Here is a 25,710-nt window from a genome sequence, read left to right as displayed (position 1 = left end):
TTCGATTAATTAAGGTGAAGTATAAAATTGAGCATTTAATATATTTAATCAAAGTAGAATCCAGATATTTTATTGTTGCAAGAACTTGGGATAACTGCAATCAAATACTGCATTATCCACATTAAAAGAATATATGATATATGTAACTATTGGCTTAGAATCAAAGCTCTGGGTTTCCACGGACTGCATTCAACCTTAGAGGCTTTTCAATAACCATACTCTTTTTGACTTGTATCTCAAGAATTTCCATGGGAATGTAAGAATTCAGCTTATATTTAGACCGTCACAAAAATTGGACCCTCATCTTCCACAGAAGCCCCCCTAAGCAGACAACACATCAAATATAGGACAGGCTTTATTTCACCAGAAAGCAAAGCATACAATACTCACATCTGAGACCATGATCAAGACAATTCACTTTTTCTCTAACTACCCAAGGACCATCCTAAGATCGAGTACTCCCAACAAAGCACTTGGGATTTGGTCAGGTTCAATAAAGCCTATCTTATATTTGATGTTTTTATAAGTCTAAATGCTTGCATAGGATCTGAGGGCCCTTTATCTTTTGTAAAAGAGAATAAGGCACAAGCCAAAATCCAAAGTTCCCAGAGGAAATATGGGATGTATATTAAATATAAATACATACACACATATTTATATTCCTGAGTGGGAGCATGAGTCAAACAGTGATTTATGGGAAGTTTCCAAGATTGAACTCAGAATGGGTAAACGCAAAGCCTTTTAAGCTCTGGACCGTGGGTTACATATGCATTAAAAGTCCTATCATATTTGTTACAAAGGTTTTTTCTTTTCTGTTTCAATGGGAGGAGGAAGATAGGTATAAATAAAATAGATTTTTAATTTTAAAATTTTAATTTAATATAAAATAAATTTAAAATTTATGTTATATGAAATACAAAAAAATAAGGAAGAGTGTTACTTTTAGGGTAATATTTCTTATCTGATACTGGAGGAACTTCAGAATGGCATATTTCAGATCCTATTCACTTCAGTTGAGATATTTCAAAGTCATTATTACCACATAATTGTGAAATTTGGGGATGGAGAGTGGGAGCATATGTAGCTTTCATTTTAAAAAACGCAGATTGAAAGAACATGACTCTATGGTATTCTAATGAACAAAAGGTTCTATAATCAGGTTTTACTTATCATATCATCAATAATGTAACTAGGTAGGCATAATTACACAACTCAGAAGTTCTAAAAGGTGCAGGGCGCAACACATTTATTTTTATTTTTAGGAGGGAATTGGGGTTAAATGACTTGCCCAGGGTCACACACCTAGTAAATATCTGAGGCTAGATTTGAATTCAGGTCCTCCTGATTACAGGTCCAGTACTTTATGCACTGCACCACCTAACTGCCCCAACAAAGTATTTTTAATCTAAAGTATGGGCTTGGAATGGGGCTGAGGATGGCTGGGGCTTTTGCTCCACTCAGCAGATTCAGCAGGCTTGTTTATCCAATCTTCATGTAAAGTATTGATGGTGGGTGTGAGTGTTCTTTCCATTCACCCTTTCCCATCCACTCTTTTCCCAGCTTTGTCCCTTCCAAGTCCTTAGAACTTGTCATATGTCCTTTAAGATGCCCCTGAATGCCACTAAATGGAACCCTTCCTGTATGATAACAGATGGTGTTTGACTTTAGGTGTTCTGAAGAGCTACAACTAGGATTGGACAACCAATCTTTTGCCCCGGGTCCCAAATTTAAAGAGTAATGATAGCATTTAAAATTCTTCAGTAATGTAGAAATAAAAGAACTAGTATCTTGTAGTGGGTCCTCAACTCAAAAAAATTATAACGATTTATAATAGGAGGCTACTAGATAGCAGACTAGGGGGAACTCTTTTCCTGTCTAACCGAACATCTCGGCCTTTGCCTCTACTTGGATGGCAACCCCAGTGGTAGCCTCTCTAGCAATATCTTTGTAAATGCTGTTCTGGGGTCTCTGTCTCCTCTCTGCTACTTGGTGTGCTGAGCCCCTTCAACTACAGGTCATTTGCCTCAGGTGTGGTTTGGGATGTTTTCAATGAGAACAAAAAATCCTAGTTATGGCTCTGGTGCCTAGAACAAGCAATTGACTACCTCAGTTTTCTCACTCCCCAGTCATAATCATACAAGAATACAAAGAGGAAAAATCAGAATTATGGAGACACCGGCCATTAGTAAATTGCTGGGAATATTATATTCAATTCTAGGACTTTATAGTCACTTCTTATACCTTCATGACCCTCTTTTGGTACCCATCTCCTTTTCCATTCAGAATGATAGGGTTAATGGATATGTCTTACAAGCTTTCTTTTCTTTCTCTCTCTTTATTTTTTTAAGATATCATATCTGGCCTACCTACTGCTATTTAATTATATTATTTTGGTGAGGATGGAACGGTGGCCCTCTCTCCAAGAATGGATTGTTATCTCCTATATTGTGACCCTCGCTTTAGAGAAAATAAGAGAGGTAATTATACTAAATTGCTGCCCAAGTCATACTGGCAAGGGTCCTAGAATTCATATTAAGTTTGTTTGTTTTTTATTCCAAAGAACCAAAACCTTTAACATACCATTATGCCCAAAATCTCCCTGTGGAGTAAAAGTTTTCTAAAGAAGATCTATAATCTTCAAGTATATTTTATTAATTTAAGATTTATGGCCCACCTATTTCCAAGATCATTTGAGCTTGCAAATTTAGAAATTCAATGCAAAATTAAATAGGGATAAATCAGTATCTAAAGCAAGTGTTCTTAAACTGGAGTCCATAGACCCCTTGGATTTCAGGGAGTCTGCTGGAATGGGAAAAATAACATTTTTATTGTCATTAATCTCTATCTGAAATTTAGCACTTCCTTCAATTACAAATTTTTAACACAGTACTCTGATTGCCAAAAGGGTCCATAGCAAAAAAAAAAAAAAAGACTAACCCTCACCCCCCACACCCAAGAAAAGAAACAGAAACTACCAGGCACTTAAAATGAACCATTTTTACAACTGGTCTATTTCTTGGACAGCTAACGGGACACATGTTTTACACAGTTTTCCTGTACAAATTCTGAGAATAAAAAAATGCTGAATTCAACTGTATGGACAAATTTTTCCTGAAACGTCCCTGTGTAAAGAACACTAAAACGCAAACAAAACCTTTATAGTTGTTTAATGGCTTACAGGTTATAAAATTCTTTCATCTCCATTATCTTCTATGACCTTTAACAAAACCACGCAAGGCAGATAGGAAGGTTTTTATCGTATACACCTCATACATGAGAAAACGGGCTCGGGCAGGTTGTGAGGCCAGCCCCTCAGGCTGTGTCAGCATCCCTTCCCTCCTCTTTGTCCCCCTCCCCATATCTTCTTATCCTCTTATACTCAATCTACTTCTATCTGAAGGACAGAGGTTCATGGGTCGAGTCTCAGCCACGTAAAGAATTACCCTTAAATGAGAGGCAGGAGCGAGTGCACTTTGGTAGAAAAGTCCTAGCCTTGGATCAGAGTGAGAAGATCTGTTTTCAAATCCTACATCTGCTATTTACCTGCTGAGAGATCTTGAAAAAGTCCTTTGGGTGCTCTAAGCCTCAGTTTCCCAATCTGTAAAAGAAGAGGGTTACATTGGATGATTTCTAGGATCATGGGATAATGGATTTAGAGCAGGAATGTCCATCATTTTTACATAGGTGCAAACAGAGGATCAGAAGTGAAGTGACAGATCTGCCCAAAGTCATGGAGTGATGTAGTGATTCCTTCCAACTGTAACATTCTGAGTCTAGAACAGGGGATGGGGAACCTGTGGTCTAAAGTCCCTCTAGGTCTTCAAGTGTGGCTCTTTGACTGAATTCAAACTTCACAGAAAAAAATCCCCTTAGTAAAATGATGTGTTCTGTAAAACTTGGACTCATTCAAAGGGCTGCACCCAAGGACATAGAAAGTATTTCCTGATTGTAATGCTTATACAAAAGTGAACCCTGGTAAGGAAGGAAGAATTATAGGAGAAGAGTACCATAGATCTAGAGGTGGAAGGGACCTCAGAAATTCTGTGCACTCTCCTTCCCTGGAAATCTTTTTACATCTATATATCTATATCTATACACATATATTTCTCCATACATATCTAGATATAGATATACACCCATTAGATTGCTATAATAGAATGTAAGCTCCTTGAGGTCAGGGACTATTTCACTTTTGTCTTTGTATCCCCAGTACCCAGCACAGTGTTTAGCACATAGTAGGCGCTTAATAAATGCTTGATTATTGGGTGATTGAGAAGGGACATCTATTGGACTGCTGGAACTTCTCCCAGTCTTAGAATTAAATGAAAGGCAAAAAAATGAGGACCTCTGATATATTTAGGGGATCAATCCTTTTGTTCATTTTGATTTGGATTCAGTTATTATGTCTTTGGCTTTCTGCTTTCAGATACTGATGTCAGAACCAGGCAAACTCAGTCAGAAAGTGAAAGTCTGGCTTCAGGAATACTGGAATATCACTGACCTTGTGGCCATCTCAGTGTTCATGATTGGGGCAATTCTTCGCCTTCAGAATCAGCCATACATGGGCTATGGCAGAGTAATCTATTGTGTGGATATCATTTTCTGGTACATCAGAGTCCTGGATATCTTTGGTGTGAACAAGTACCTGGGCCCTTATGTTATGATGATTGGAAAGATGGTTAGTACCTGTAACCTTTGACTGACCAAATCAATTTTGTCAGTGTATTATGACTTGGTGAGTAGATTAGGGGGCTGTTTTTTTTTAATAGATTTTGGTCTTTGGTTTATGTCAGTTTCTTACTATAAACTGTGCTCAGAATCCAATTAAATCCAATCAACACATAGCCATTGAGTAGCTATTATATATGAAGTATTTTACTAAATCTTATAAGGGATACAAAGAATTGTGAGAAATAGTCCTTGGCCTCAAGAATCCTATCATTTTCTTGGAAAGAATGAAAAGTTAAACAATAATAAGATATTTAAGTAATAGTTCAAGACAGTGATAGATGTCACAAAGCACCATATAACCAATATATAGTATTCTTCACTTAATAAACAGGTTTCAGCAACGTTGGCTATAAAAGGAATTTATTTAAAGCAAATCCTCCTTACCAGCCACCCTCCATTTTAAAACTATAAATGCATTTCCATATGGGAAAAAACTCCCAATAGAGAGAGATGAAGACTTTAGTCAGGTGGGGAAATTGAAGTTGTGGCTCTCCCCATTCCATACGAACAGAGACAAGATGGTAGAGTGGGAGGAATGGAAATCATGGGCTCAGGAGATTTGGATTCACATCTTGGGCCTAACATTTACTAGCCGTGTTACCGTGGGCAGATATCTCAAACTCTCTGAGACTCCGTTTTGGGGCCAGTGCTACCTACCTAACAGAGTTGTTGCGAGGAAGGTGCTTTCAAAACCTTAGAGCCCTATGTTAATATGAGGTAGTGTTGTTGTAGCACAATTCTAATCTCGCTTCAGGCTTCACGGAGGCATTCATTGTTTCTGGGTGGCAGTACGGTACACTGGAGTTTCCTCGGCTATAAAATGAGGGGGTCAGTTCCTTCCAGCCTTGGTTTTATAATCTTTTGCCACACTTTAACATTTCACAACACTCTCCAAACTCTAGCAGTTCCCTCAGCTGTTAACTTCCTAACCGTACATGTCTTTACCTCCATATGATATCTGTGATGCCTGGAGATTCCTGTATTCTGTAGTCACAGGTCCCAAAGCTTTGCTTCTCTGCTTTTCTTTGTGGACAGTTTTTGATTCATAGTAGAACTGGGATGCGATGCCACACTGCACCATTAGGTGCCACCATCACATGGTAACAATGCAGCCTAAAAATGGAGGCCACAGATCACATAAGATGAGTATTATCACTATGGCATTCACCTGAATACTTTAAGGTTGATCATCACACACCAGTCTTTACTCTTATTCTCCTCTTCTTACATATCCTCAGTTCTCCATCCATGCTACTCCTGATTTTGCCTTCCATGTTCCCATTCCATCCCTTAACTTTTCTGTTGAGTAGCTATTGTGGATCCTAAAGGAACTGAGGGCAGGGGATAAGGTGGCAAAGTAAGTTTCTGGAACCTAAGAGGTCTGAAGACAGGAGAACAGGCAGAATAAGGAAATAAACAGCACACCGAATGTGGAGGCTGGGAAAACGAGGCCACTGCCATAATTTTATTATTGAGCAGCCTGTAGTTGATGTCATATTGCATGATGTGGGGCTGAATGAGAATAGATTATGTGTGGCCTAATCTTATCCATGCAGATGATTGACATGCTCTATTTCGTGGTCATCATGCTGGTTGTTCTGATGAGCTTTGGAGTAGCCCGACAAGCCATTTTACACCCGGATGAGGAACCTTCTTGGAGACTAGCCCGCAACATCTTCTACATGCCCTACTGGATGATCTATGGAGAGGTGTTTGCGGACCAGATAGACCGTAAGAGTAGAATTCATAGTAAGATTCTGTTTTCTGTTTCAGAGGCAGATGATCATGTCCAGATTAACAGAAATATCTATGTTAATTTGGAAATTATATATTTTTCCATTGTATTGCAAGGAGTCAAATTATTTTAGGGGGAGGAAAGTGTTGGTTTCAAGACTTTCAATTTCTGAATACCATTCTTTTTCCTCCTCTCTAAAGGCTTCTCATTGTAATTCTGAAAAATTTCCTCAACCCCAGGTCTGGGCCTTGGGAAATAATTCAGTCAGCTCACCCAGGTTTTAATGTTCCTCGTCCCATTTGTGTTGATTCAATTTTCTTTCAACTCTACAACTATGATTTCTCCTACAGAGTGTGAGCTTCATGGACAGAGAGGGCAAATAGGACAATTAGGGTCTATTATCCTTCCTGTTTCGAATGCCAATTCCTACTTCCTATTAACAGCCTCCTAATATCTTATTATAGTGTGAAAGGTATTCCAGATATCTGTGAAGTTAAAATTTTCCTAATAACACCACACCATTAAATCACTTCTTGTCAGCATCTGCGGCTTGACTTAATTCATTCTTTTTAGCTTTTAAAATGTGATGCCAGGAACCTGTTTAGAAGCATACAAGGAGAGTTAACTTGGTAGTCTAGAAAATGGAAATCAAATGTCATTTCATGAAAATAATTGTTTAGGCTGACATATACCTACTAGTTCCTTTATTATGGGTGGTATTCAATGGTGCTTTTCTTTTTTTTAATACAATGATTTTTTAAAAGGTGGAAACAGGTCAGCTTAGCGCTCATAATTTCCAAAAATTGCACTGACTTTGGTTTTAGATTGTCTGCATAATTGATGTATTGTGTATTTATGTGTTTGTGCTATAAAAATAGTTAACTTTCATTTTGAAGTGATCATCTGCCAAAAGGTACTATGCATTTCAAAATATTTTTAATTGTTGCAATGTTGCTGCTTTTTCTAATACTTGGAATACATGAATATTGGAAAGATGGATAAATTCTGTAAGGGTAATTGGTAATTTAAGATTTTACATTGCATTATTTAGACTAGTTCTCAAACTACTGTTTCGAAGAACCCATGTACTATGCTGACATTGCAAATTTTTAATGGATTTCTTGGCAGCAAAACAGCTTCTGTATTGTCAATATTCTGTTTTTACTTTATTTTGAATTGTTACATTGTTTTCTCTTCTTTCCCCCTTTAAAAATATTTTTTGCTTTCGGATTGCTGTGTAGTCTATGCCATGGAAATTAATCGTAAGTTTGAAGAGGAGGAGGTGATAATTTTCATTTAATAAAATATAGGCTTTTTCTTTGCTAAACATTGACATTTAAACTGTAGCCCTTATACGGATAGCAAAGTGTCATTTTTATTTTGCTTTTGAACCCTGGAGGAAAGCAAATAATGTGAAATGTTATCATTGAATACAGTTGTTTTTCATTAACAAATAGGTCATCTTTAGTTATATAGAAACATGGAATTTTTGGACCTTAAAGATCATCCAGTCCAACCTTCCTCATTTTACACATAAGAGAACTGAGGCCCACAAAGGAGAAGTGACCTGCCCAAAGTGACAGAGCAAAGTAGGGGCAAAATTGGTCCTAGAACCTGGGCCTCTGGATTTCTAATCCCATATACCTTCCACTTTACTACAATATCACCCAATACCAGACTGTTCTACATAAAAAAAATAATAATAATTGGGTCAGGTAGAATATGACTCAGACATTTGAGTAACCAATCAATCACTGTTTTATGAGTTAGCAGTCTTTGCTCTGCCTCTATCAATTAAGTACTTCCAAGGATCTTAAATTAGGGATGGAAGAGATCTTAGAGGCTATCAAGTCCAACCCTTCCCTTTTTACAAATGAGGAAACTAAGGCCTAAAAAGATTAAGTCACTTGTCAGAGTTACACAGCTAAGTAAACGTTTCAGGCAGGTTTTGAGCATTGGTCTTCCTGATTCCAGTTCTAGTGCTCTATATACTATACCCTGCGGCCTCATGCTGCCCTATCCTGAATGGTTAGGGTATGGTGATAACAGTTTTTAAAAAATCAGGACCTTAAATATGACCTTATCAAGGACCAAGGAAACATTGGAAGACATTTCTATTACCCTGTGCATTTTTTTCTGTCACATGAAAACCTTTGTCAAATGTTTTGCTAAAATCTAGGTAAATTATACCTATTATACCAAATCTAATACTTTAGTTATAATAGAAAATAAAATTGATCATGCTTGACCTGTTTTTGACAAAATCATGTTGATCTTGGTGATTAGCTTCCTTTTCTGAGTGTTCACTACCATTCCTTTTACAGTATTTTGTAGAATTTTTCCAGAAATTTAAGTCAAGTTCACTATTCTGTGATTTACAGACATGAATCTCTTCCTTTAAAAAAAAAGCATCATCTGGTCTTCTCTAATCTTGTTTTATTTCTCTGTACATAATAGTGTAACAACAACATGGCTTGCAGCTGCTGCAGGGGTGTAAGACCCAACAAGACCAGCAATAACAGCTGCCAGCATAGGTTCTTTGATCTGCTTTTTCTAAGGAAAGCAACCTTAAGGGATTAACAACCTCACTTTAATCAAACATACATATATCATTCACTTAGTTTAGGGGGAAAAGCCAGCACCCTGAACTTCAGAGCAAATACAAATAGAAATAACAAACAGAAAATATCAACAGATCAAATAACACAATTCAACAGACAGGCTTTGTCTGATCAAGACAAAAAGAGAAGCACCAATATCTGGGTTTTCTTCAAGGCCAGGGGCAGGGGGTGGGAGGTGGGGGTGGGGAGGAAGGGCTCCAGCAGCTACCCAGAGTCTCCACATCAACACTCTTTCAGTGAGTGAGAACCCCAAACAAAATGCTAATCTCTGAGTTTATATACCCTTCTTAGGGCCTGAAGGCTTCAAACCTAATCAGTAAAAGGGTGTGGGCCTTAAGACTTAATCAAAGGCACTTTATTACTTTAGCATTCTAAAAGAGAAAACAGTAAAAAAAAAAAAAAAAAAGAGTCCCATCTTAATTAATATTACAAATGAAGATCTACAGTTTCATGTATAATCCTCTTTTTTTCCATTCTACTATGTGCATAGAAAACAATAAAATCTAAGCTGACCAATGAGTTCCCTGTGTATCTGCTTTGGTCACTTTGGTCACAATTTCTCCTTTACTTCCACATTGAAGTTATTACCTAGTATCTTTAGAATTTCATTCTTTAAAAGATTCCCTTCTCTCTTAGGATGACTTCCCTCATAGACTCTTAATCCATGGCATCTTATCTTTCTCCCAGGCCTTCAAAACTTGTCTTCCAAAAATCAAAGGTGTCTATCAGATTATCTGGCTTTCCTCTCCTTTTCTATTCCCAATTTTAAGGAAGAGTTACTCACTTTCCCCCAGGGTTCTCATCATTTCTTTTGTTGGTGAGAATCAGAATTAGATTAGAATTCTTCTGGTTGATTCCCTCATTTATTGAGAAATGAAATTATTATGAAGGTAGGTAAAGAAATTCTGGAAGTACTGTTTGATAGATTTCCTGAACTTTTTTATTTCCTCTTTTTCTTTCTCGGTGGGCTGTATTATACTCCAATAATAAAGTTGATCATCCTTTATCCACAGTGCCATCTTCTATTTATATACCTAGTCAGCGATCCTGATCAGATGTAGGTACAGAAGACTAAAATGGGCATATCTTTTTTTCGTATTAATATATTTACAGACTCCACATCACACTACCACCTGAGTGAAAACTGTAAAAACTTTATTTGCCTACATTCAAAGTGACAGTCAGACCTTGGAAATGCTTCTCCCCAAACCTTTCTCCATCCCCAGAAAAGCAGACATAGCAAATACACAATAGTGTTTTTTATGGAGCAGAGCATTTTATACAAACTTCATCTTTGAATTCTTTTTAAAAAATTGTTTTAGAAGTCAAGCAAACACTAAAAATGAAAAATGTATTTTTCTTTAGCTCCTTGTGGAGAAAACCTGTTTGATGAAGATGGCAAAAGACTCCCTCCCTGCATTCCAGGGGCCTGGTTGACCCCAGCTATCATGGCTTGTTATCTCTTGGTAGCTAATATTCTGTTGGTCAACCTGTTGATAGCTGTTTTCAAGTAAGTAGCTTTGGGTCTGTGTGATCATTCATATATAATTTACTTTTGGAAGCGTTTTGCAGTTTAACCTTGGGGATCCCTTATGATGTTAGGGCAGCAGAATGAGAATTACATTGTGATTCTGGAGATGGATGGCATTTCTGGTATTACTTAAACTTAATGTATTCACAGATCAGTAGTGAACACTTAAATAAATTGAAACTTAATTTTTGGTTAGTGTTTTAAGACTTTAACACACATTTTAACCTGAAATGTTTTCTGAGATGAAGGCCTTCTGAAGACAGAAAGCTTGATTAAGTTGTGCTTTCAAATTAATTAACAGACACTTTGTTCTCATGTGGAGAAGGCAATACTAATTTTATGAACATTTGTTTCTGTGAGCTTACATATGAATGGGTCACCTTGATCTGTTAAATGCAACATAAATATTCAAGAAAAGAGATGGGCTTAAATTATTTTCACAAATAGTCATTTTAAAAAACTGGGTCATTTGAATAAACATATTATGCAGAACAACCGCCTGATAAAATTGTACAGAAAATAATAGCAATAATAATAACAACATACATTCACAGCACTTTGAGTTTGCATAGCACTTTCCTCACAATAGTCCTGGAAAAGTGATTAGAAAAAATTATAAGGTATAGGAAAAAATGATCTAAGCTTTGAGGATGAAAATCATGGAGTAGGGGCCAAAGAACCTATCACAAAATCTTAGTTGCTGGAAAGGACCTTAGAGAGCATCTATTCCAACCTCCTTATGTTACAGATCAGAAAACAGAGGCCAGAGAGTTAAGGTTACTTGTCCAAACAAGAAACTGCAATCAGCAGTCTAGCTAGGACTAGAACCCACACCAGTATTTTTTTCATTTATGGCAAGCTAAAATGGAACTAAGTTGGTGACTATACAAACACAAAAACAACTGGTTAATTCAACTGGTTCTGTTAAAACTAGTCAACTAAAAAATTATTTTAAAATTGGTTGAACTGGTTACTCGACCAAACTAAGTGGCCAGATTCAATTTAATAACCACTATACATACATACATGTATGTATGTATGTATAAAATACATACATATACATATACGTATATATATATACACACACACACATATCAAGATGGTTAATCCAATAATCTGTGTAGACATAGCCAACATTTTGAATAAAATCTTCGAAGCCCCTAAGTAAATACAGTTTTTCTAAGCAAGCAGTGAATAGGTATCAGATAAAAGTAAATGTAAAATTCTTAACTCAATTACACATAAGTGGAATTTTAGTGAGGAGCAGGCGGATAATTCAGGATGTAAAATCCTGTAATCACTCTTATTTGGTTTTGGAAAATGTTTTATATTTACATTTGAATATGAATATATATATTCTCCTAAGGCAGACTTTTATATAGCCGTTTCATTATTTAATGGATACTCTTATTCCAATACATCACTATTTTCTGGTTTGCTCCAGTATTGTAATTTGAGTACTTCTGCTCTTTTGAGAATCAATAACATTGAAAGCAAAATAATATAAAAGTATGCCTCAAGAGAAGCTAGAAGGATGAACAGTTTACTCAACCCTCAATTCCTCTTCTAATCCCTATGTATTGCTAGGAATGAAAGGCCCTACCTTTCAGCACTATACATGTTTCTATCCCCTCAATCAAAGCATCAACTTAAAAGAGTGTGACTATAATTGTTGGTCTTCTCTGGACTGAGAGGCCAAAGTTTTAGGGTTTTTTTTCCTCAAAAGGCCTTCTCTTTGCATTCTTCCTGGGCCAAAAAAAATTTTTTTAGAGACTCCACTGGTGTAAATAAAGGACTTAATCAGATTTCTTAATTAACAATTAAATAGCACTCAGTTAAGCCGATAATGACTTATTGACATTGCCACCTACTTCAGTTAAGTAGGTAGTAATGTCAACAAAAATTTTAGAGAAAAACTGCTAAGGATAATCTGCTATGGGTAAATAAGAGTACCTTTAACTTCACATTTGTTATTGAAAGGCTAATGTAATAACTTGGAAATGTGATAATGCTATATTTATGATGTGATCATTTGCATGTTAGATGCTTAGAAGCATGGTGCAGAGGAAAGAGTGCTGAATTCATAGTTGGAGATCCTGGGTTCAAATCATAGCCCTACCATTTATTCCTTTGTATGGCCTTGGGCAAGTCACTTAAGCTTTCTGATCCACGGAGATTTAGACTAAATGGCCTCTAAGATCCCTCTTAGTTCTAAATTGATTCCTTCAGCCTTGAAACCTCAGCCCTGGATGTGGCATACAAACATATTTCAGAAGTCCCAGCACAGCTGTAACTAGGGTGAGGCCATAGTGGCTTTGCTCAAAGGCAGGGAACTTATGGGTTGCCAGCATCCTTTTGAGGCACATTTCTTCCCCTACCCAGCCTCTTCTCTCATTCCAAGGGGCCTTTCTCCCCCTTTAGCTACTTAGAACATTTGTGGTGTCCTGGGACTTAGTTCTTACCCACAGCAGACACACCCAGTTGAGCCTACTTTCCCAACCCCTCCCCCAACTATGCCTTTTCCTCAGCTGTAAGAATTGCAGATTACAGCTCTGAGCCCCAGCATATGTTTCTAATTGGCTCTTTCCTTCCATCTTACTCTACCTCTGGTTCAGTATTCTCTTATGCATTGTTCTGATATACAGAATCAACATCAAAGACTACAGGTGCAGGAGAAGGAAGAGAAAAAAAGTCAAGAAATGTCATACTTAACAAGTAGCAATGACAAGATTTCAACTGTAAAGTTTTCTATGAAGACATATGCAAAATATGGACAAATTTTAGGAAAATAAAGTGACCGTCCTAATTATTTAATATATTTATGAAGCTAATAGAAATCCTAATAAGTGTCATTGATAATAACTATAGTAATTCAAAGGGGTGTCCAGGTGTTCAAGGAAGACTAGTACCTCTGGTGTGAGGGCTTGCTGAGCCTTTTTCAGGGCTGCTAATCCACCTTTGGTGTTTACCTGCCACCCACCTCATCTGTGGCCACACCCCTATCTTGGCAGATAGGTTAAACCAGGATAAGGGTAACTGATGGGCCTCAGACCCATTGGTTAGTTAGGTGACTGTCTACCCCAAACAGGTGAAGACTTCCCCAGTGGAATAAGTGGATGTGAACAATTTGTTCCAATGGGCCATGAGAAGGTGGTGGAAGTAGGCACTACGAACCACTTAGAGCTTGGTTAGACATTGAAGATGCCAAGGTTGTCATCCTCTGCATCGCAAGCCATTGCCAGTCATCTTGACTTTTTGTCTCCAATGACTCTGGAAGAAAAAGTGAGGTCAGCAACTTCGAGCAATTTTGCCTCACTTAAATCTAATTTATGTGTGAGTCAAAAGACATCACTCATATCATTTTACCATTTTTACCTACCTCACAGTCCTGTGGTGATGGGCAACTGGTGAAACAGCAGGTGCAGATACACTGGGAGCTGTAATCACAATCCTGCACACAGGCAGCTCAGGCCACATCATAGTCTTCTCAATGGACTGAAGCAGCCCCCTGGGCATCTGAGCAGCCTTTTTCAAGGACTACACTGCTCACTCCCTGCCATGAGCAAGGGGGCTAAAGGTGTCCTAAAAATTTTCTGATTCAACCTAACCATGGCCCACTTACCACAGCAGGCAGGAATCTTATTTGGGGCCATAACACAAGAAATTGTACAAATACTTTTGCAAAGATGAAAATGATTCCACTCACCACTGGTACATGGAATATGAGCATGCTTATGGACAGCACAACATCCAGTAGACCTGGAAGATGAACAGCTCTTGCTGAGAGAGAACTCAGCAGGGATCATATCCAAATGGCAGCCCTGAGTGAATCAAAGCTAGCAAATGAAGGCCTGGTCACTTAAGTCAGAGCTGGATGCCCATTTTTGTGGAGTGGTCGCTGTGACAGGGAGCACTGTGAAGCTTATGTAGGTTTCACAATCAAATCTATTCTAGTCAACAAGCTTCTATGCCTCCAAAAAGGAGTGAACAACACGCTCACGACAATGTGATTGCCATTTGCAGCAAAGTGCTGTGCCCCATCATCAGGGCGTATGTTCACACCATGATGATCCCTCATGAGGTCAAAGAAAAATTTTATGAAGACCTGGAGACACTCATCATCAATGTGAAGAAAGAAGACAAGCTTATAATTCTGGTTGCCTTTAACACCAGAGAAGGCACAGACTATCAGACATGGCAGGGAGTCCTTAGGAGGAATGGAGTCAGACACAGCAAAAGCAATGGTCACTTATCATTGACCTCTTCACCAACATTCTTCCATTTACCTAAATACAACAAAACTTTGTGGATGCAACCTTATAGCAAACATTGCATTTAATAGACTATATCATTGTAAAGAGAAGAGACAGACAGAATATGAGAGTGGTGAAGCTAATGTGTAGCACAAAGTGCCGGACCCATCATAGACTTACGCTCTTCAAACTAAACATTCACATTCAACAAAAGCAGTATCCCCAAGACAAGATGACTACCAAAAGACTCAATGACAACAGTATACTGGGTGAACAGTTTGTTGCTGGCTTAGAAGGAAACACATGGTTGATAACAGTGGAGCAGAAAAGAAGTGGGCAACTTTCAGATATTTGGTGTACAGCACCGCATTTACTCATCTGAACCAGAATACTCACAAACATAAAGATTGGTTTGATGAAAATGATGGGGAAGTTCAAAAGCTGTTTAATGAAAAATGGGAACTCTACGAAGTTTACCAGCAGAATAGTTTGTCCATCTCTAAGAAGGCAGTGTCTAATTCCATCAAAAGTAAAGTGCAAGTGAAGCTTAGAGAGATGCAGGATCCTTGGCTCAGTAAGAAGGCAGATGAGATTCAGTTTTATGCTGATAGTAACAATGTAAAGCATTTTTATGATGCCCTAAAAGCTATTTGTGAGCAAAAGATCTTTGGTACATCTCAACTAATCAGCAATGATAGAGCCATACTTATCAATGGTAAAGACATGATCCTAGAGAGACGAGCTAAACACTTCCATAATGTTCTCATCAACCAACGTTGATGAGATGATGTTATCAACCAACGTTGAAGCCATTGACTGTTTACCTCAGGTTGAAGTTAATCTTTCTTTAGCTGAACCTCCAACTGAAGAAGTTTTGAATATCATTAGGCTCTTCTCATGTGGCAAACTGCCTGGTGTTGATTCCATTTCAGCAGAGATCTACAAGGCAGGGGGTCCACTGCTCATACAATAGCTGACAAAAATCTTCTGGGATATATAGCAAGAAGACGTTATCCCCCAGGAGATCAAGGATACCTCCACTGTCCATCTCTATAAAGGAAAGAAGAATAGATTGTCCTGTGAAACCGACACAGGATGGGGGGTTTCTCTCTTAATCATTGCCAGCAAGATTCTTGCCAGAGTCATCCTTAATAGTTGATCCTTAATAGGTAGATGCTCATCTACCCAAGAGTCAGTGTGGTTTCAAAAAGGGCCAAGGAATGGAGGAATGGTCAACATGGTGTTTGTTGCCTGACGATTCCAGGAGAAATGCCAGGAGCAGAACAGAGGTCTGTACACAACATTTGTTGATCTCACCAAGGCTTATGAGTCAATCATGAGGGCCTGTGGAAAAATCATGGGAAAATTTGGTTGCCCAGACAAGTTCATCAGTATTGTATGTCAGTTTCACATGGGATGCTTATGTGGGTTCTGGATAATGGATGATGCTTTCATGCTTTCCCAATCACCCATGAAGTAAAGTAGGGCTGTGTGCTTGCTTCCTTGCTTTCTGTCATGTTTTTAGCAATGTTGTCAGATGCCTTCAATGAAGACAAAAACAGAATCAAAGTCAACTGTCACGCTGACAATAAATTGTTTAACTTGAAAAGGCTACAAGCCAAGACTAAAGTGGAGGGAGAGTTGCTGCTCAACTTTTTGTTCACAGATGATTGTGCACTCAATGTAGCCCCTAAGGCTGAGAGGCAACAGAGTATGGATCAATTCTCTGCCACTTGTGCTAATTTTGGCCTGACAATTAACACCAAGAAAACAGTGGTTCTCCACCAGCCAGAATTGCACCATTCATATATGGAAATATCAGTTACAGCAAATGGAGAAATTTTGGATGCTGTGGATAAGTTCACTTACCTTGGCAGTATACTTTCCAGGGATGTACACTTAGATGATGAGGTTGATGCACACATTGCCAGAGATAGCTCAGTGTTGGCAGGCTCTGAAGTAATACACATTAGACTGCCTATCAAACTGAAGATCTACAGAGCCGTTGTGCTGACCTCAATGCTGTACGCTTGTGAAACCTACCCAGTCTATCATAAAACTGAATTGCTTCTGTTTGTATTGTCTTTGGAAGATTGTGAAGATCACCTGGCAAAAGAAGGTACCAGACACTGAAGTCCTTTCTTGAGCTGACCTGCCAAATATTCAAACTCTGCTGCAGAGAGCACAACTCTGACGGGCTGGCCACAAGATTATTTTATGGAGAACACACACAAGGCAGGTGCTCACATGGAGGTCAGAAGAAGCAATACAAGGATATTTTCAAGGTTTCTCTTAAGAATTTTGGTATCAATTGTGAGACATGGGAGACACCGGCACAGGACTGTCCAGCATGACACATTCGCAATCAAAGAAAGGACCATACTCTATGAGCAAAGTAAAATTGCAGTGACTCAAAAGAAATGTGAGATGCGGGGCAGCTAGGTGGCACAGTGAATAGAGTACCAGCACTGGAGTCAGGAGGACCTGAGTTCAAATCTGGCCTCAGACACTTGACACTTACTAGTTGTGTGACCTTGGGCAAGTCACTTAACCCGAATTGCATACACATTAATTGATAATGCAATAAAATGTAACTACGGAACAAATTCACACACACACACACACACATATACACACACACAATTGTCTTCAGTTTTTGCAGTACTGCTAAATAAGCATCAACTTAAGGATTTTGGTGAGATAGATATATACCTATATAAAAATCCTTCACAGATACTGCAATTTCTTTATTTTGCATAAAATGGTGCTCAACTGCTTTCTAAAGTTTTTAGAGCAAGTCACGTGAACTGGTACATATTGCTCGATTCATCAAATAAATACCTATCTGATTCCCTAATATTTGGCTTTTTTATTTAATTAGATTTTTATGTAGCTCATGCAGTAGGGATCAACAATAAAAAGAGGAATGCAACTAACAGTAAATGCTCTCTCTCTCTCTCTCCTTTTCCTTTTCTTAGCAATACCTTCTTTGAAGTAAAGTCAATATCCAATCAAGTTTGGAAATTTCAGAGATACCAGCTGATCATGACATTTCATGACAGGCCAGTCTTACCTCCACCTATGATCATCTTGAGCCACCTGTACATAATCATCATGCGCCTCAGTGGTAGATGTAGAAAAAAAAGAGAAGGGGACCAAGATGAACGGGATCGGGGACTGAGTATGTAAAAGATTCTGTCTAAATCCAAACTTTGTTGCAGTTTTTCCCATGAAGCAAATTCACACTCTCTGGCTTATTCCAAATATTTCAATTCAGTAACTCAAAGAAATGTTGTTAAATTATTTAAAACTATACAATAAAACATAGCTGTCTTTTGACTTTCCAGTCCTGCCACTATTCTTTTCACAATGCTATTCACTTTATGTTTATCTAAGTTTAGGGTGTTAAAACATATATATATATACACACACACACACACACACACACATACATATACACACACACACATATATAATATATATACATATATATGTATATATATGTGTGGGGGGATGTGTGTGTATATACATATACACACACACACACACATATATATATCAAGCTACCTAATGAAAATAAAGAGGGAAGTCACTGAGGAATAATTTTAAAACCATTTCCTTCCTATAAATCTAATACTCCTCTTAGAAGGCTGTTTAGGAATTTAGTATCTATGCTTCACAAAAATAGCTGAAGAAGGCATTTATACAATTGATATCATATGTAAAGGGCACATTTGTTTTCCCCTTGATTTGTATTTTAATTTTATTTTCCTAATTAATATAATTTTATGGGTTTTTCTTTCATATGACCTATTTGGCTGTAGGTACAGGTTCTGAAAATAGATAAGAATTCTCTTCAGCAAATCTAAATTGACTCTAAAATTATTCTAATTTTTTTCATACACATCAGGGTCAATCTATTTTCATTATTATCAAAATTTTAAAAGCCTGTCTTAAAATTTTCAAAAAACAGAATTATTTCTAAATGATGAAGAACTTAAGAAACTGCATGAATTTGAAGAACAATGTGTGGAGGAATACTTTCAAGAAAAAGAGGATGAACAGCAGTCATCCAATGATGAGAGGATCCGAGTTACATCTGAAAGGTGTGGAATGAAAGGATTCCTACTTAGTTTTTTTTTTCTTTCTCTTTTGGAACTGTTTCTTAAATCTGTTTGTGACTGAATCACAAAGCATCACTTAATAGTACTCTGAAATAATGTTCAAACTTTTGGGCTTAACTTTATTTGCTGTTCTCAATCCATGGGACACAACTTCAGATGAACACTATTGTGTCAAACAGATCAGAATTAATGACAGCATGGCTTGAAAGAAAGAAAATAGTGAATAGCTATCATTTAAGAGTTTAAAGTATATTTAAAATACACTCAACTCTCAATTATATGAGTTGAATTTTAGTGGATAGTGATCTTGGTGAAAGGATCTTGGCAACTGATGGTGATCCCCTTAACAAAAAATATGGAAGCATGGCAGAGGGGTGAGTTTGATAGGAGCTGATGTTGGGGAAGAGATATTGAGTTCAGTTTTAAGGATAAGTTTTACGTGCTGGTGGAGCATCCACTAAGAGATCTCCAGATATGGTAAATATGGGACTAAAGTTCAGATAAATTAGATTTGGGAGTTATCTATGTAAAATCATTGAACCCACAGAAGAAAATGAGATCACAAAGGAAAAAAAGAGAAGACTCTGTCATGAGCCTAGAGGACATTGACATAAAAGGGCCAAAAGATCAGCAAAAGAAAGCAAAAAAATTGTCTAACAGGAAGAAGACCTGGGTGAGCAATATGACAAAAGGAAAATGGAGAGAAGAGGGTATTCTGGTATGGGGATGGCAGGGCAATAATCACAATATAGACAATGATTGTCAAAATGCCTGTGTGGTTCTGTATTGCAAAATATAAGAGACTCTCCACATAGAAGGTAGGAGAAGTAAACCATTTATTCAGACATCAAAGAACCAGGTCCCAAAACCAATAAGCCCAATCAATCACAGCAGCAAAGAATTCAACACACAACATCACAGCAGAGAACCACTCCATCCTATAACCTTCTGACCCCCTGCAGTGGCCTTCCCATAAGCATGCTCTCAGCATAGCCACCCCACCTGCTCTCACCCCCCAGTTCTAACTGCTCTCTCAGCATTTCCTGTGACACACTTTCCTTTTCTTCTCAGCAAGCTCCTCCCACCACATGTGACTCAGGCTTCCTGTGATGTAAGCAGGTCACATGGTGGGAAAGATCTTCCAATCTAAACTGTCATTGCAGATTGTCAACAATATAAACTACGTAAAGGTAGATGAGGATGAGGACTGAGAAAATTCTTTTAGATTTAGTAAAGTGAAAGGGCCTTTGTTCTTAGAAAAGGTTATTATTATTCAGTAGAATGGTGGAATTTGAAGCCTGATTGCAAAGGGTTGAAGAGGGAGCTGGTATTCATTAAGTAGAAGGGAAAAGAGTAGATTATGCTTCCTAGGAGATTAGCAGTGAAAGGGAGGAGAAACACAGGGTGATGGTTAGGGGATAGATGGTAGAATCATGTAAAGGTTTTTGTTTTATTTATTTACTTGTTTGTCCACTCCTTTATTTGTTCATTCATTTATCTGTCTGTTTGTCCTATTTATTTAAAAGATCTGGGAATACTTGGGTCATGTTTGTTTACAGCGGGGTGGTAGTTTTTAGACAGGGAAAGATAGAAGATGTGCAAGACAGATGAAAAGAGATTAATTGATGAGGCAGGCTCCCAAAGAAGATGGGAGGTTATTGGATACAGAACGTGAGAAGAGGGGTTAGCCTTACAAGGGGAAGAGTTGTTTTTTTTTATTTTAATATATTTAGTTTTCAGCATTGATTTTTACAAGAGTTTGAATTACAAATTTTCTCCCCATTTCTACCCTCCCGCCCACTCCAAGATGGTGTATATTCTGGTTGCCCCATTCCCCAGTCATCCCTCCCTTCTGTCACCCCACTCCCCTCAAATCCCCTTTTTCCTTCCTTTCTTGTAGGGCAAGAAAAATTTCTATACCCCATTGCCTGTGTATCTTGGTTTTTTTTATTTTATTTTTTAAATTTATTTAACATCTTTAGTTTTCAGCATTGATTTTCACAATAGTTTGAATTACAAATTTTCTCCCCATTTCTACCCTCCCACCCACTTCAAGATGGCGTATATTCTGGTTGCCCTGTTCCCCAGTCAGCACTCCCCTCTGTAACCCCACTCCCCTCCCATCCCCTTTTCCCTTCCTTTCTTGTAGGGCAAGATAAATTTCTACACCCCATTGTCTGTGTATCTTATTTTCTAGTTGCATGCAAAAACATTTTTGTTGTTTTTGAACATCTGTTTTTAAAACTTTGAGTTCCAAATTCTCTCCCCTCTTCCCTTCCCACCCACCCTCCCTAAGAAGTCAAGCAATTCAATATAGGCCACATGTGTATCATTATGTATAACCCTTCCACAATACTCATGTTGTGAAAGACTAACTATATTTAGCTCCTTCCCAACCCATCCCCCTTTATTGAATTTTCTCCCCTGACCCTGTCCCCTTTCAAAAGTGTTTGTTTTTGATTACCTTCACCCCCATCAGCCCTCCCCTCCATCATCTCCCCCATTTATTTTTATCTTCCTCCCTCTTCTTTCCTGTGGGGTAAGATTTCCAATTGGGTATGTATGGTATTCCCTCCTTAGGCCAAATCTGATGAGAGCAATGTTCACTCATTTCCCCCCTCATCCGCCCTCTCCCCTCCTCCCACAGAACTGCTTCCTCTTGCCACCTTTATGGAAGATAATCCATCCCATTCTATCTCTCCTTATCTCCCTCTCTCAGGATGTTCCTCTCTCATCCCTTAATTTGATTTTATTTCTTTTAGATATCTTCCCTTCATCTTCAACTCACCCTGTGTCCTCTCTCTCTCTCTCTCTCTCTCTCTCTCTCTCTTTCTCTCTCTCTCTCCATTTATATATATATGTATGTATATACACATTCACCCATATATATACATAAGCATATATGCATGCATATTCCCTTCAGCTACCCTAATACTGAGGTCTCATGAATCATACTCATCATCTTTCCATGTAGGAATGTCAACAAAACAGTTCAGTTTTAGTAAGTCCCTTGGGATTTCTCTTTCTTGTTTACCTTTTCATGCTTCCCTTGATTCTTGTGTTTGAAAGTCAAATTTTCTATTCAGTTCTGGTCTTGTTGCTGAGAAAGCTTGAAAGTCCTCTATTTTATTGAAAATCCATATTTTGCCTTGGAGTATGATACTCAGTTTTTCTGGGTAGGTGATTCTTGGTTTTAATCCTAGCTCCATTGACCTCCGGAATATCGTATTCCAAGCCCTTCGATCTCTTAGTGTAGAGGCTGCCAGATCTTGGGTTATTCTGATTGGGTTTCCATAATATTCAAATTGTTTCTTTCTGGCTGCTTGCAGTATTTTCTCCTTGATCTGGGAGCTCTGGAATTTGGCGACAATATTCCTGGGAGATTTCTTTTTGGGATCTATTTGAGGAGGCGATTGATGGATTCTTTCAATTTCTATTTTGTCCTGTGGCTCTAGAATATCAGGGAAGTTCTCCTTGATAATTTCTTGAAAGATGATATCTAGGTTCTTTTTTTGATCATGGCTTTCAGGTAGTCCAATAATTTTTAAATTATCTCTCCTGGATCTATTTTCCAGGTCAGTGGTGTTTCCAATGAAATATTTGACATTGTCTTCCATTTTTTCATTCCTTTGGTTCTGTTTGATAATATCTTGATTTCTCATCAAGTCACTAGCTTCCACTTGCTCCAATCTAATTTTTAAAGTAGTATTTTCTTCAGTGGTCTTTTGGACCTCCTTTTCCATTTGGCTAATTCTGCCTTTCAAGGCATTCTTCTCCTCATTGGCTTTTTGGAGCTCTTTTGCCATTTGAGTTAGTCTATTTTTTAAGGTGTTGTTTTCTTCAGTGTATTTTTCAGTATTTTTTGGTTCTCCTTTAGCAAGTCATTGACTTGTTTTTCATGGTTTTCTCTCATCCTTCTCATTTCTCTTCCCAATTTTTCCTCTACTTCTCTAACTTGCTTTTCCAAATCCTTTTTGAGCTCTTCCATGGCCTGGGACCAGTTCATGTTTTTCTTGGAGGTTTCTGCTGTAGGCTCTTTGACTTTATTAATTTCTTCTGTCTGTATGTTTTGGTCTTCTTTGTCAGCAAAGAAAGAATGCAAAGTCTGAGACTGAATCTCAGTGCGTTTTCGCTGCCTGGCCATATTCCCAGCCAACTAACTTGACCTGTGAGTTTTTCGGTGGGGTATGACTGCTTGTAGACTACAGAGTTCTATGTTCCACGTTTGGGGGGGAGGTGCCAGCTCTGCCACGCCAGCACTGCTCCTTCCCCAACCCCCAACCCGGACTGGGCTTAGATCTTCAGCAGGCTGTGCACCCCTGCTCTGATCCGCCACTTAATTCCCCCCACCAGGTGGGCCTGGAGCCGGAAGCAGCAACAGCCGTAGCTGCCCCACTTCCGCTGCCCCCAGGGCTGGAAGCCGAACCCCGAACTCCTTCCACTCCCGCAGCTTTTCCCATTAACCTTCTCAACAGTCTTTGGTGTTTGTGAGTTGAGAAGTCTCATAACTGCCACAGCTCACTGATTCAGGGTGCTAGGGCATGCTCTGTCCGATTGTTGGTCTTGTTGGTCCATGCCACTCAGGCTGGGCTCTGCTCCACTCCGTTCCCAGCTCCCAGCTCCCAGCTCCGTGTGGGATATGCCTCACCCAGAGACCATCCAGGCTGTTCTGGGCTGGAGCCCTGCTTCCCTCTGCTGTTTTGTGGGTTCTGCCGTTCTAGAATTGGTTCAGAGCCATTTTTTATAGGGTTTTGGAGGGAGTCGGTACGGAGCTCATGCTATTCCCTGCTTACCAGCTGCCATCTTGGCTCTGTCCCCCCTGTGTATCTTATTTCCTATTTGCATGCAGAACTTTTTTGTTTGTTTGTTTTTGAACATCTGTTTTTAAAACTTTGAGTTCCAAATTCTCTCCCTTCTTCCCTCTCCACCCACCCTCCCTAAGAAGGCAAGCAATTCAGCATAGGCCACATGTGTATCATTATGTAAAACCTTTCCACAATACTCATGTTGTGAAAGACTAACTGTATTTTGCTCCTTCCTAACCTATCCCCCTTTATTCAGTTTTCTTCCTTGACCCTGTCCCTTTTTGAAAGTGTTTGTTTTTGATTACCTCCTTCCCTTATCTGCCCTCCCTTCGGTTGTCCCCCCTTTTTTATCTTCTTCCTCCTTCTTTCCTGTGGGGTAAGAAACCCAATTAAGTGTGTATGTTATTCCCTTCTCAGGTCAAATCTGATGAGAGCAAGATTTACTCATTTCCCCTCACCTGCCCCCTCTTCTCTTCCTACAGAACTGCTTTTTCTTGCCACTTTTATGAGAGATAATTTACCCCATTCTATCTCCCTTTCTCCCCCTCTCAGTATATTCTTCTCTCATCCCTTAATTTGATTTTATTTTTTTAGATATCATCCCTCCATATTCAACTCACCCTGTGCCCTCTGTCTATATATATGTGTATATATACACACATATATATACATATATACACACACATATGTATACATATATACACATACACACATATATGTGCATACACACACATATATATACATACCCATATATATACATACATACACACACATACATATATATATATATATACACACACACACACACATACATACATACACACATATGCATATTCCCTTCAGCTACCCTAATACTGAGGTCTCATGAATCATACACATCATCTTTCCAAGTAGGAATGTAAACAAAACAGTTCAATTTTAGTAAGTCCCTTGGGATTTCTCTTTCTTGTTTACCTTTTCATGCTTCCCTTGATTCTTGTGTTTGAAAGTCAGATTTTCTGTTTAGCTCTGGTCTTTTCACTGAGAAAGCTTGAAAGTCCTCTATTTTGTTGAAAATCCATATTTTGCCTTGGAGCATGATACTAAGCTTCGATGGGTAGGTGATTCTTGGTTTTAATCCTAGCTCCACTGACCTCCAGAATATCGTATTCCAAGCCCTTCGATCTCTTAGTGTAGAAGCTGCTAGATCCTGTGTTATTCTGATTGTGTTTCCACAATACTCAAATTGTTTCTTTCTGGTTGCCTGCAATATTTTCTCCTTGATCTGGGAGCTCTGGAATTTGGCAACGATATTCCTTGGAGTTTTCTTTTTGGGATCTATTTGAGGAGGAGATCTGTGGATTCTTTCAATTTCTATTTTGTCCTGTGGCTCTAGAATATCAGGGCAGTTCTCCTTGATAATTTCTTGAAAGATGATATCTAGGCTCTTTTTTTGATCATGGCTTTCAGGAAGTCCAATAATTTTTAAATTATCTCTCCTGGATCTATTTTCCAGGTCAGTGGTTTTTCCAATGAAATATTTGACATTGTCTTCCACTTTTTCATTCCTTTGGTTCTGGTTGAGAATATCTTGATTTCTCATCAAGTCACTAGCTTCCACTTGCTCCAATCTAATTTTTAAGGTAGTATTTTCCTTTTCATGCTTCCCTTGATTCTTGTGTTTGAAAGTCAGATTTTCTGTTTAGCTCTGGTCTTTTCACTGAGAAAGCTTGAAAGTCCTCTATTTTGTTGAAAATCCATATTTTGCCTTGGAGCATTTTCCATTTGACTAATTCTGCCTTTCAAGGCATTCTTCTCCTCATTGGCTTTTTGGAGCTCTTTTGCCATTTGAGTTAGTCTATTTTTTAAGGTGTTGTTTTCTTCAGTATATTTTTCAGTATTTTTTTGAATCTCCTTTAGCAAGTCATTGA

The 25,710-nt window shown here is 38.3% G+C and overlaps 1 protein-coding gene across 1 annotated transcript in view; it reads left to right on the top strand.

Annotated features, from left to right (window-relative positions):
* TRPM1 (transient receptor potential cation channel subfamily M member 1) overlaps window positions 1-25,710 on the top strand; it is a 175,735-nt gene that overhangs the window by 130,414 nt on the left and 19,611 nt on the right. Inside the window, exons 22-27 of the mRNA XM_036736576.1 lie at window positions 2,349-2,477; window positions 4,427-4,678; window positions 6,288-6,480; window positions 10,453-10,597; window positions 17,850-18,052; window positions 18,845-18,977. Of these exons, the coding sequence (XP_036592471.1) occupies window positions 2,349-2,477; window positions 4,427-4,678; window positions 6,288-6,480; window positions 10,453-10,597; window positions 17,850-18,052; window positions 18,845-18,977 (1,055 nt within the window). The remainder of the gene's footprint in view (window positions 1-2,348; window positions 2,478-4,426; window positions 4,679-6,287; window positions 6,481-10,452; window positions 10,598-17,849; window positions 18,053-18,844; window positions 18,978-25,710) is intronic.

Source organism: Trichosurus vulpecula, chromosome 8 (assembly GCF_011100635.1).
Source record: "Trichosurus vulpecula isolate mTriVul1 chromosome 8, mTriVul1.pri, whole genome shotgun sequence".
Classification (NCBI taxonomy): Eukaryota; Metazoa; Chordata; class Mammalia; order Diprotodontia; family Phalangeridae; genus Trichosurus; species Trichosurus vulpecula.
Note: the sequence above shows the minus strand (reverse complement) of the source record. Positions and strands in the feature narration are given on the sequence as shown.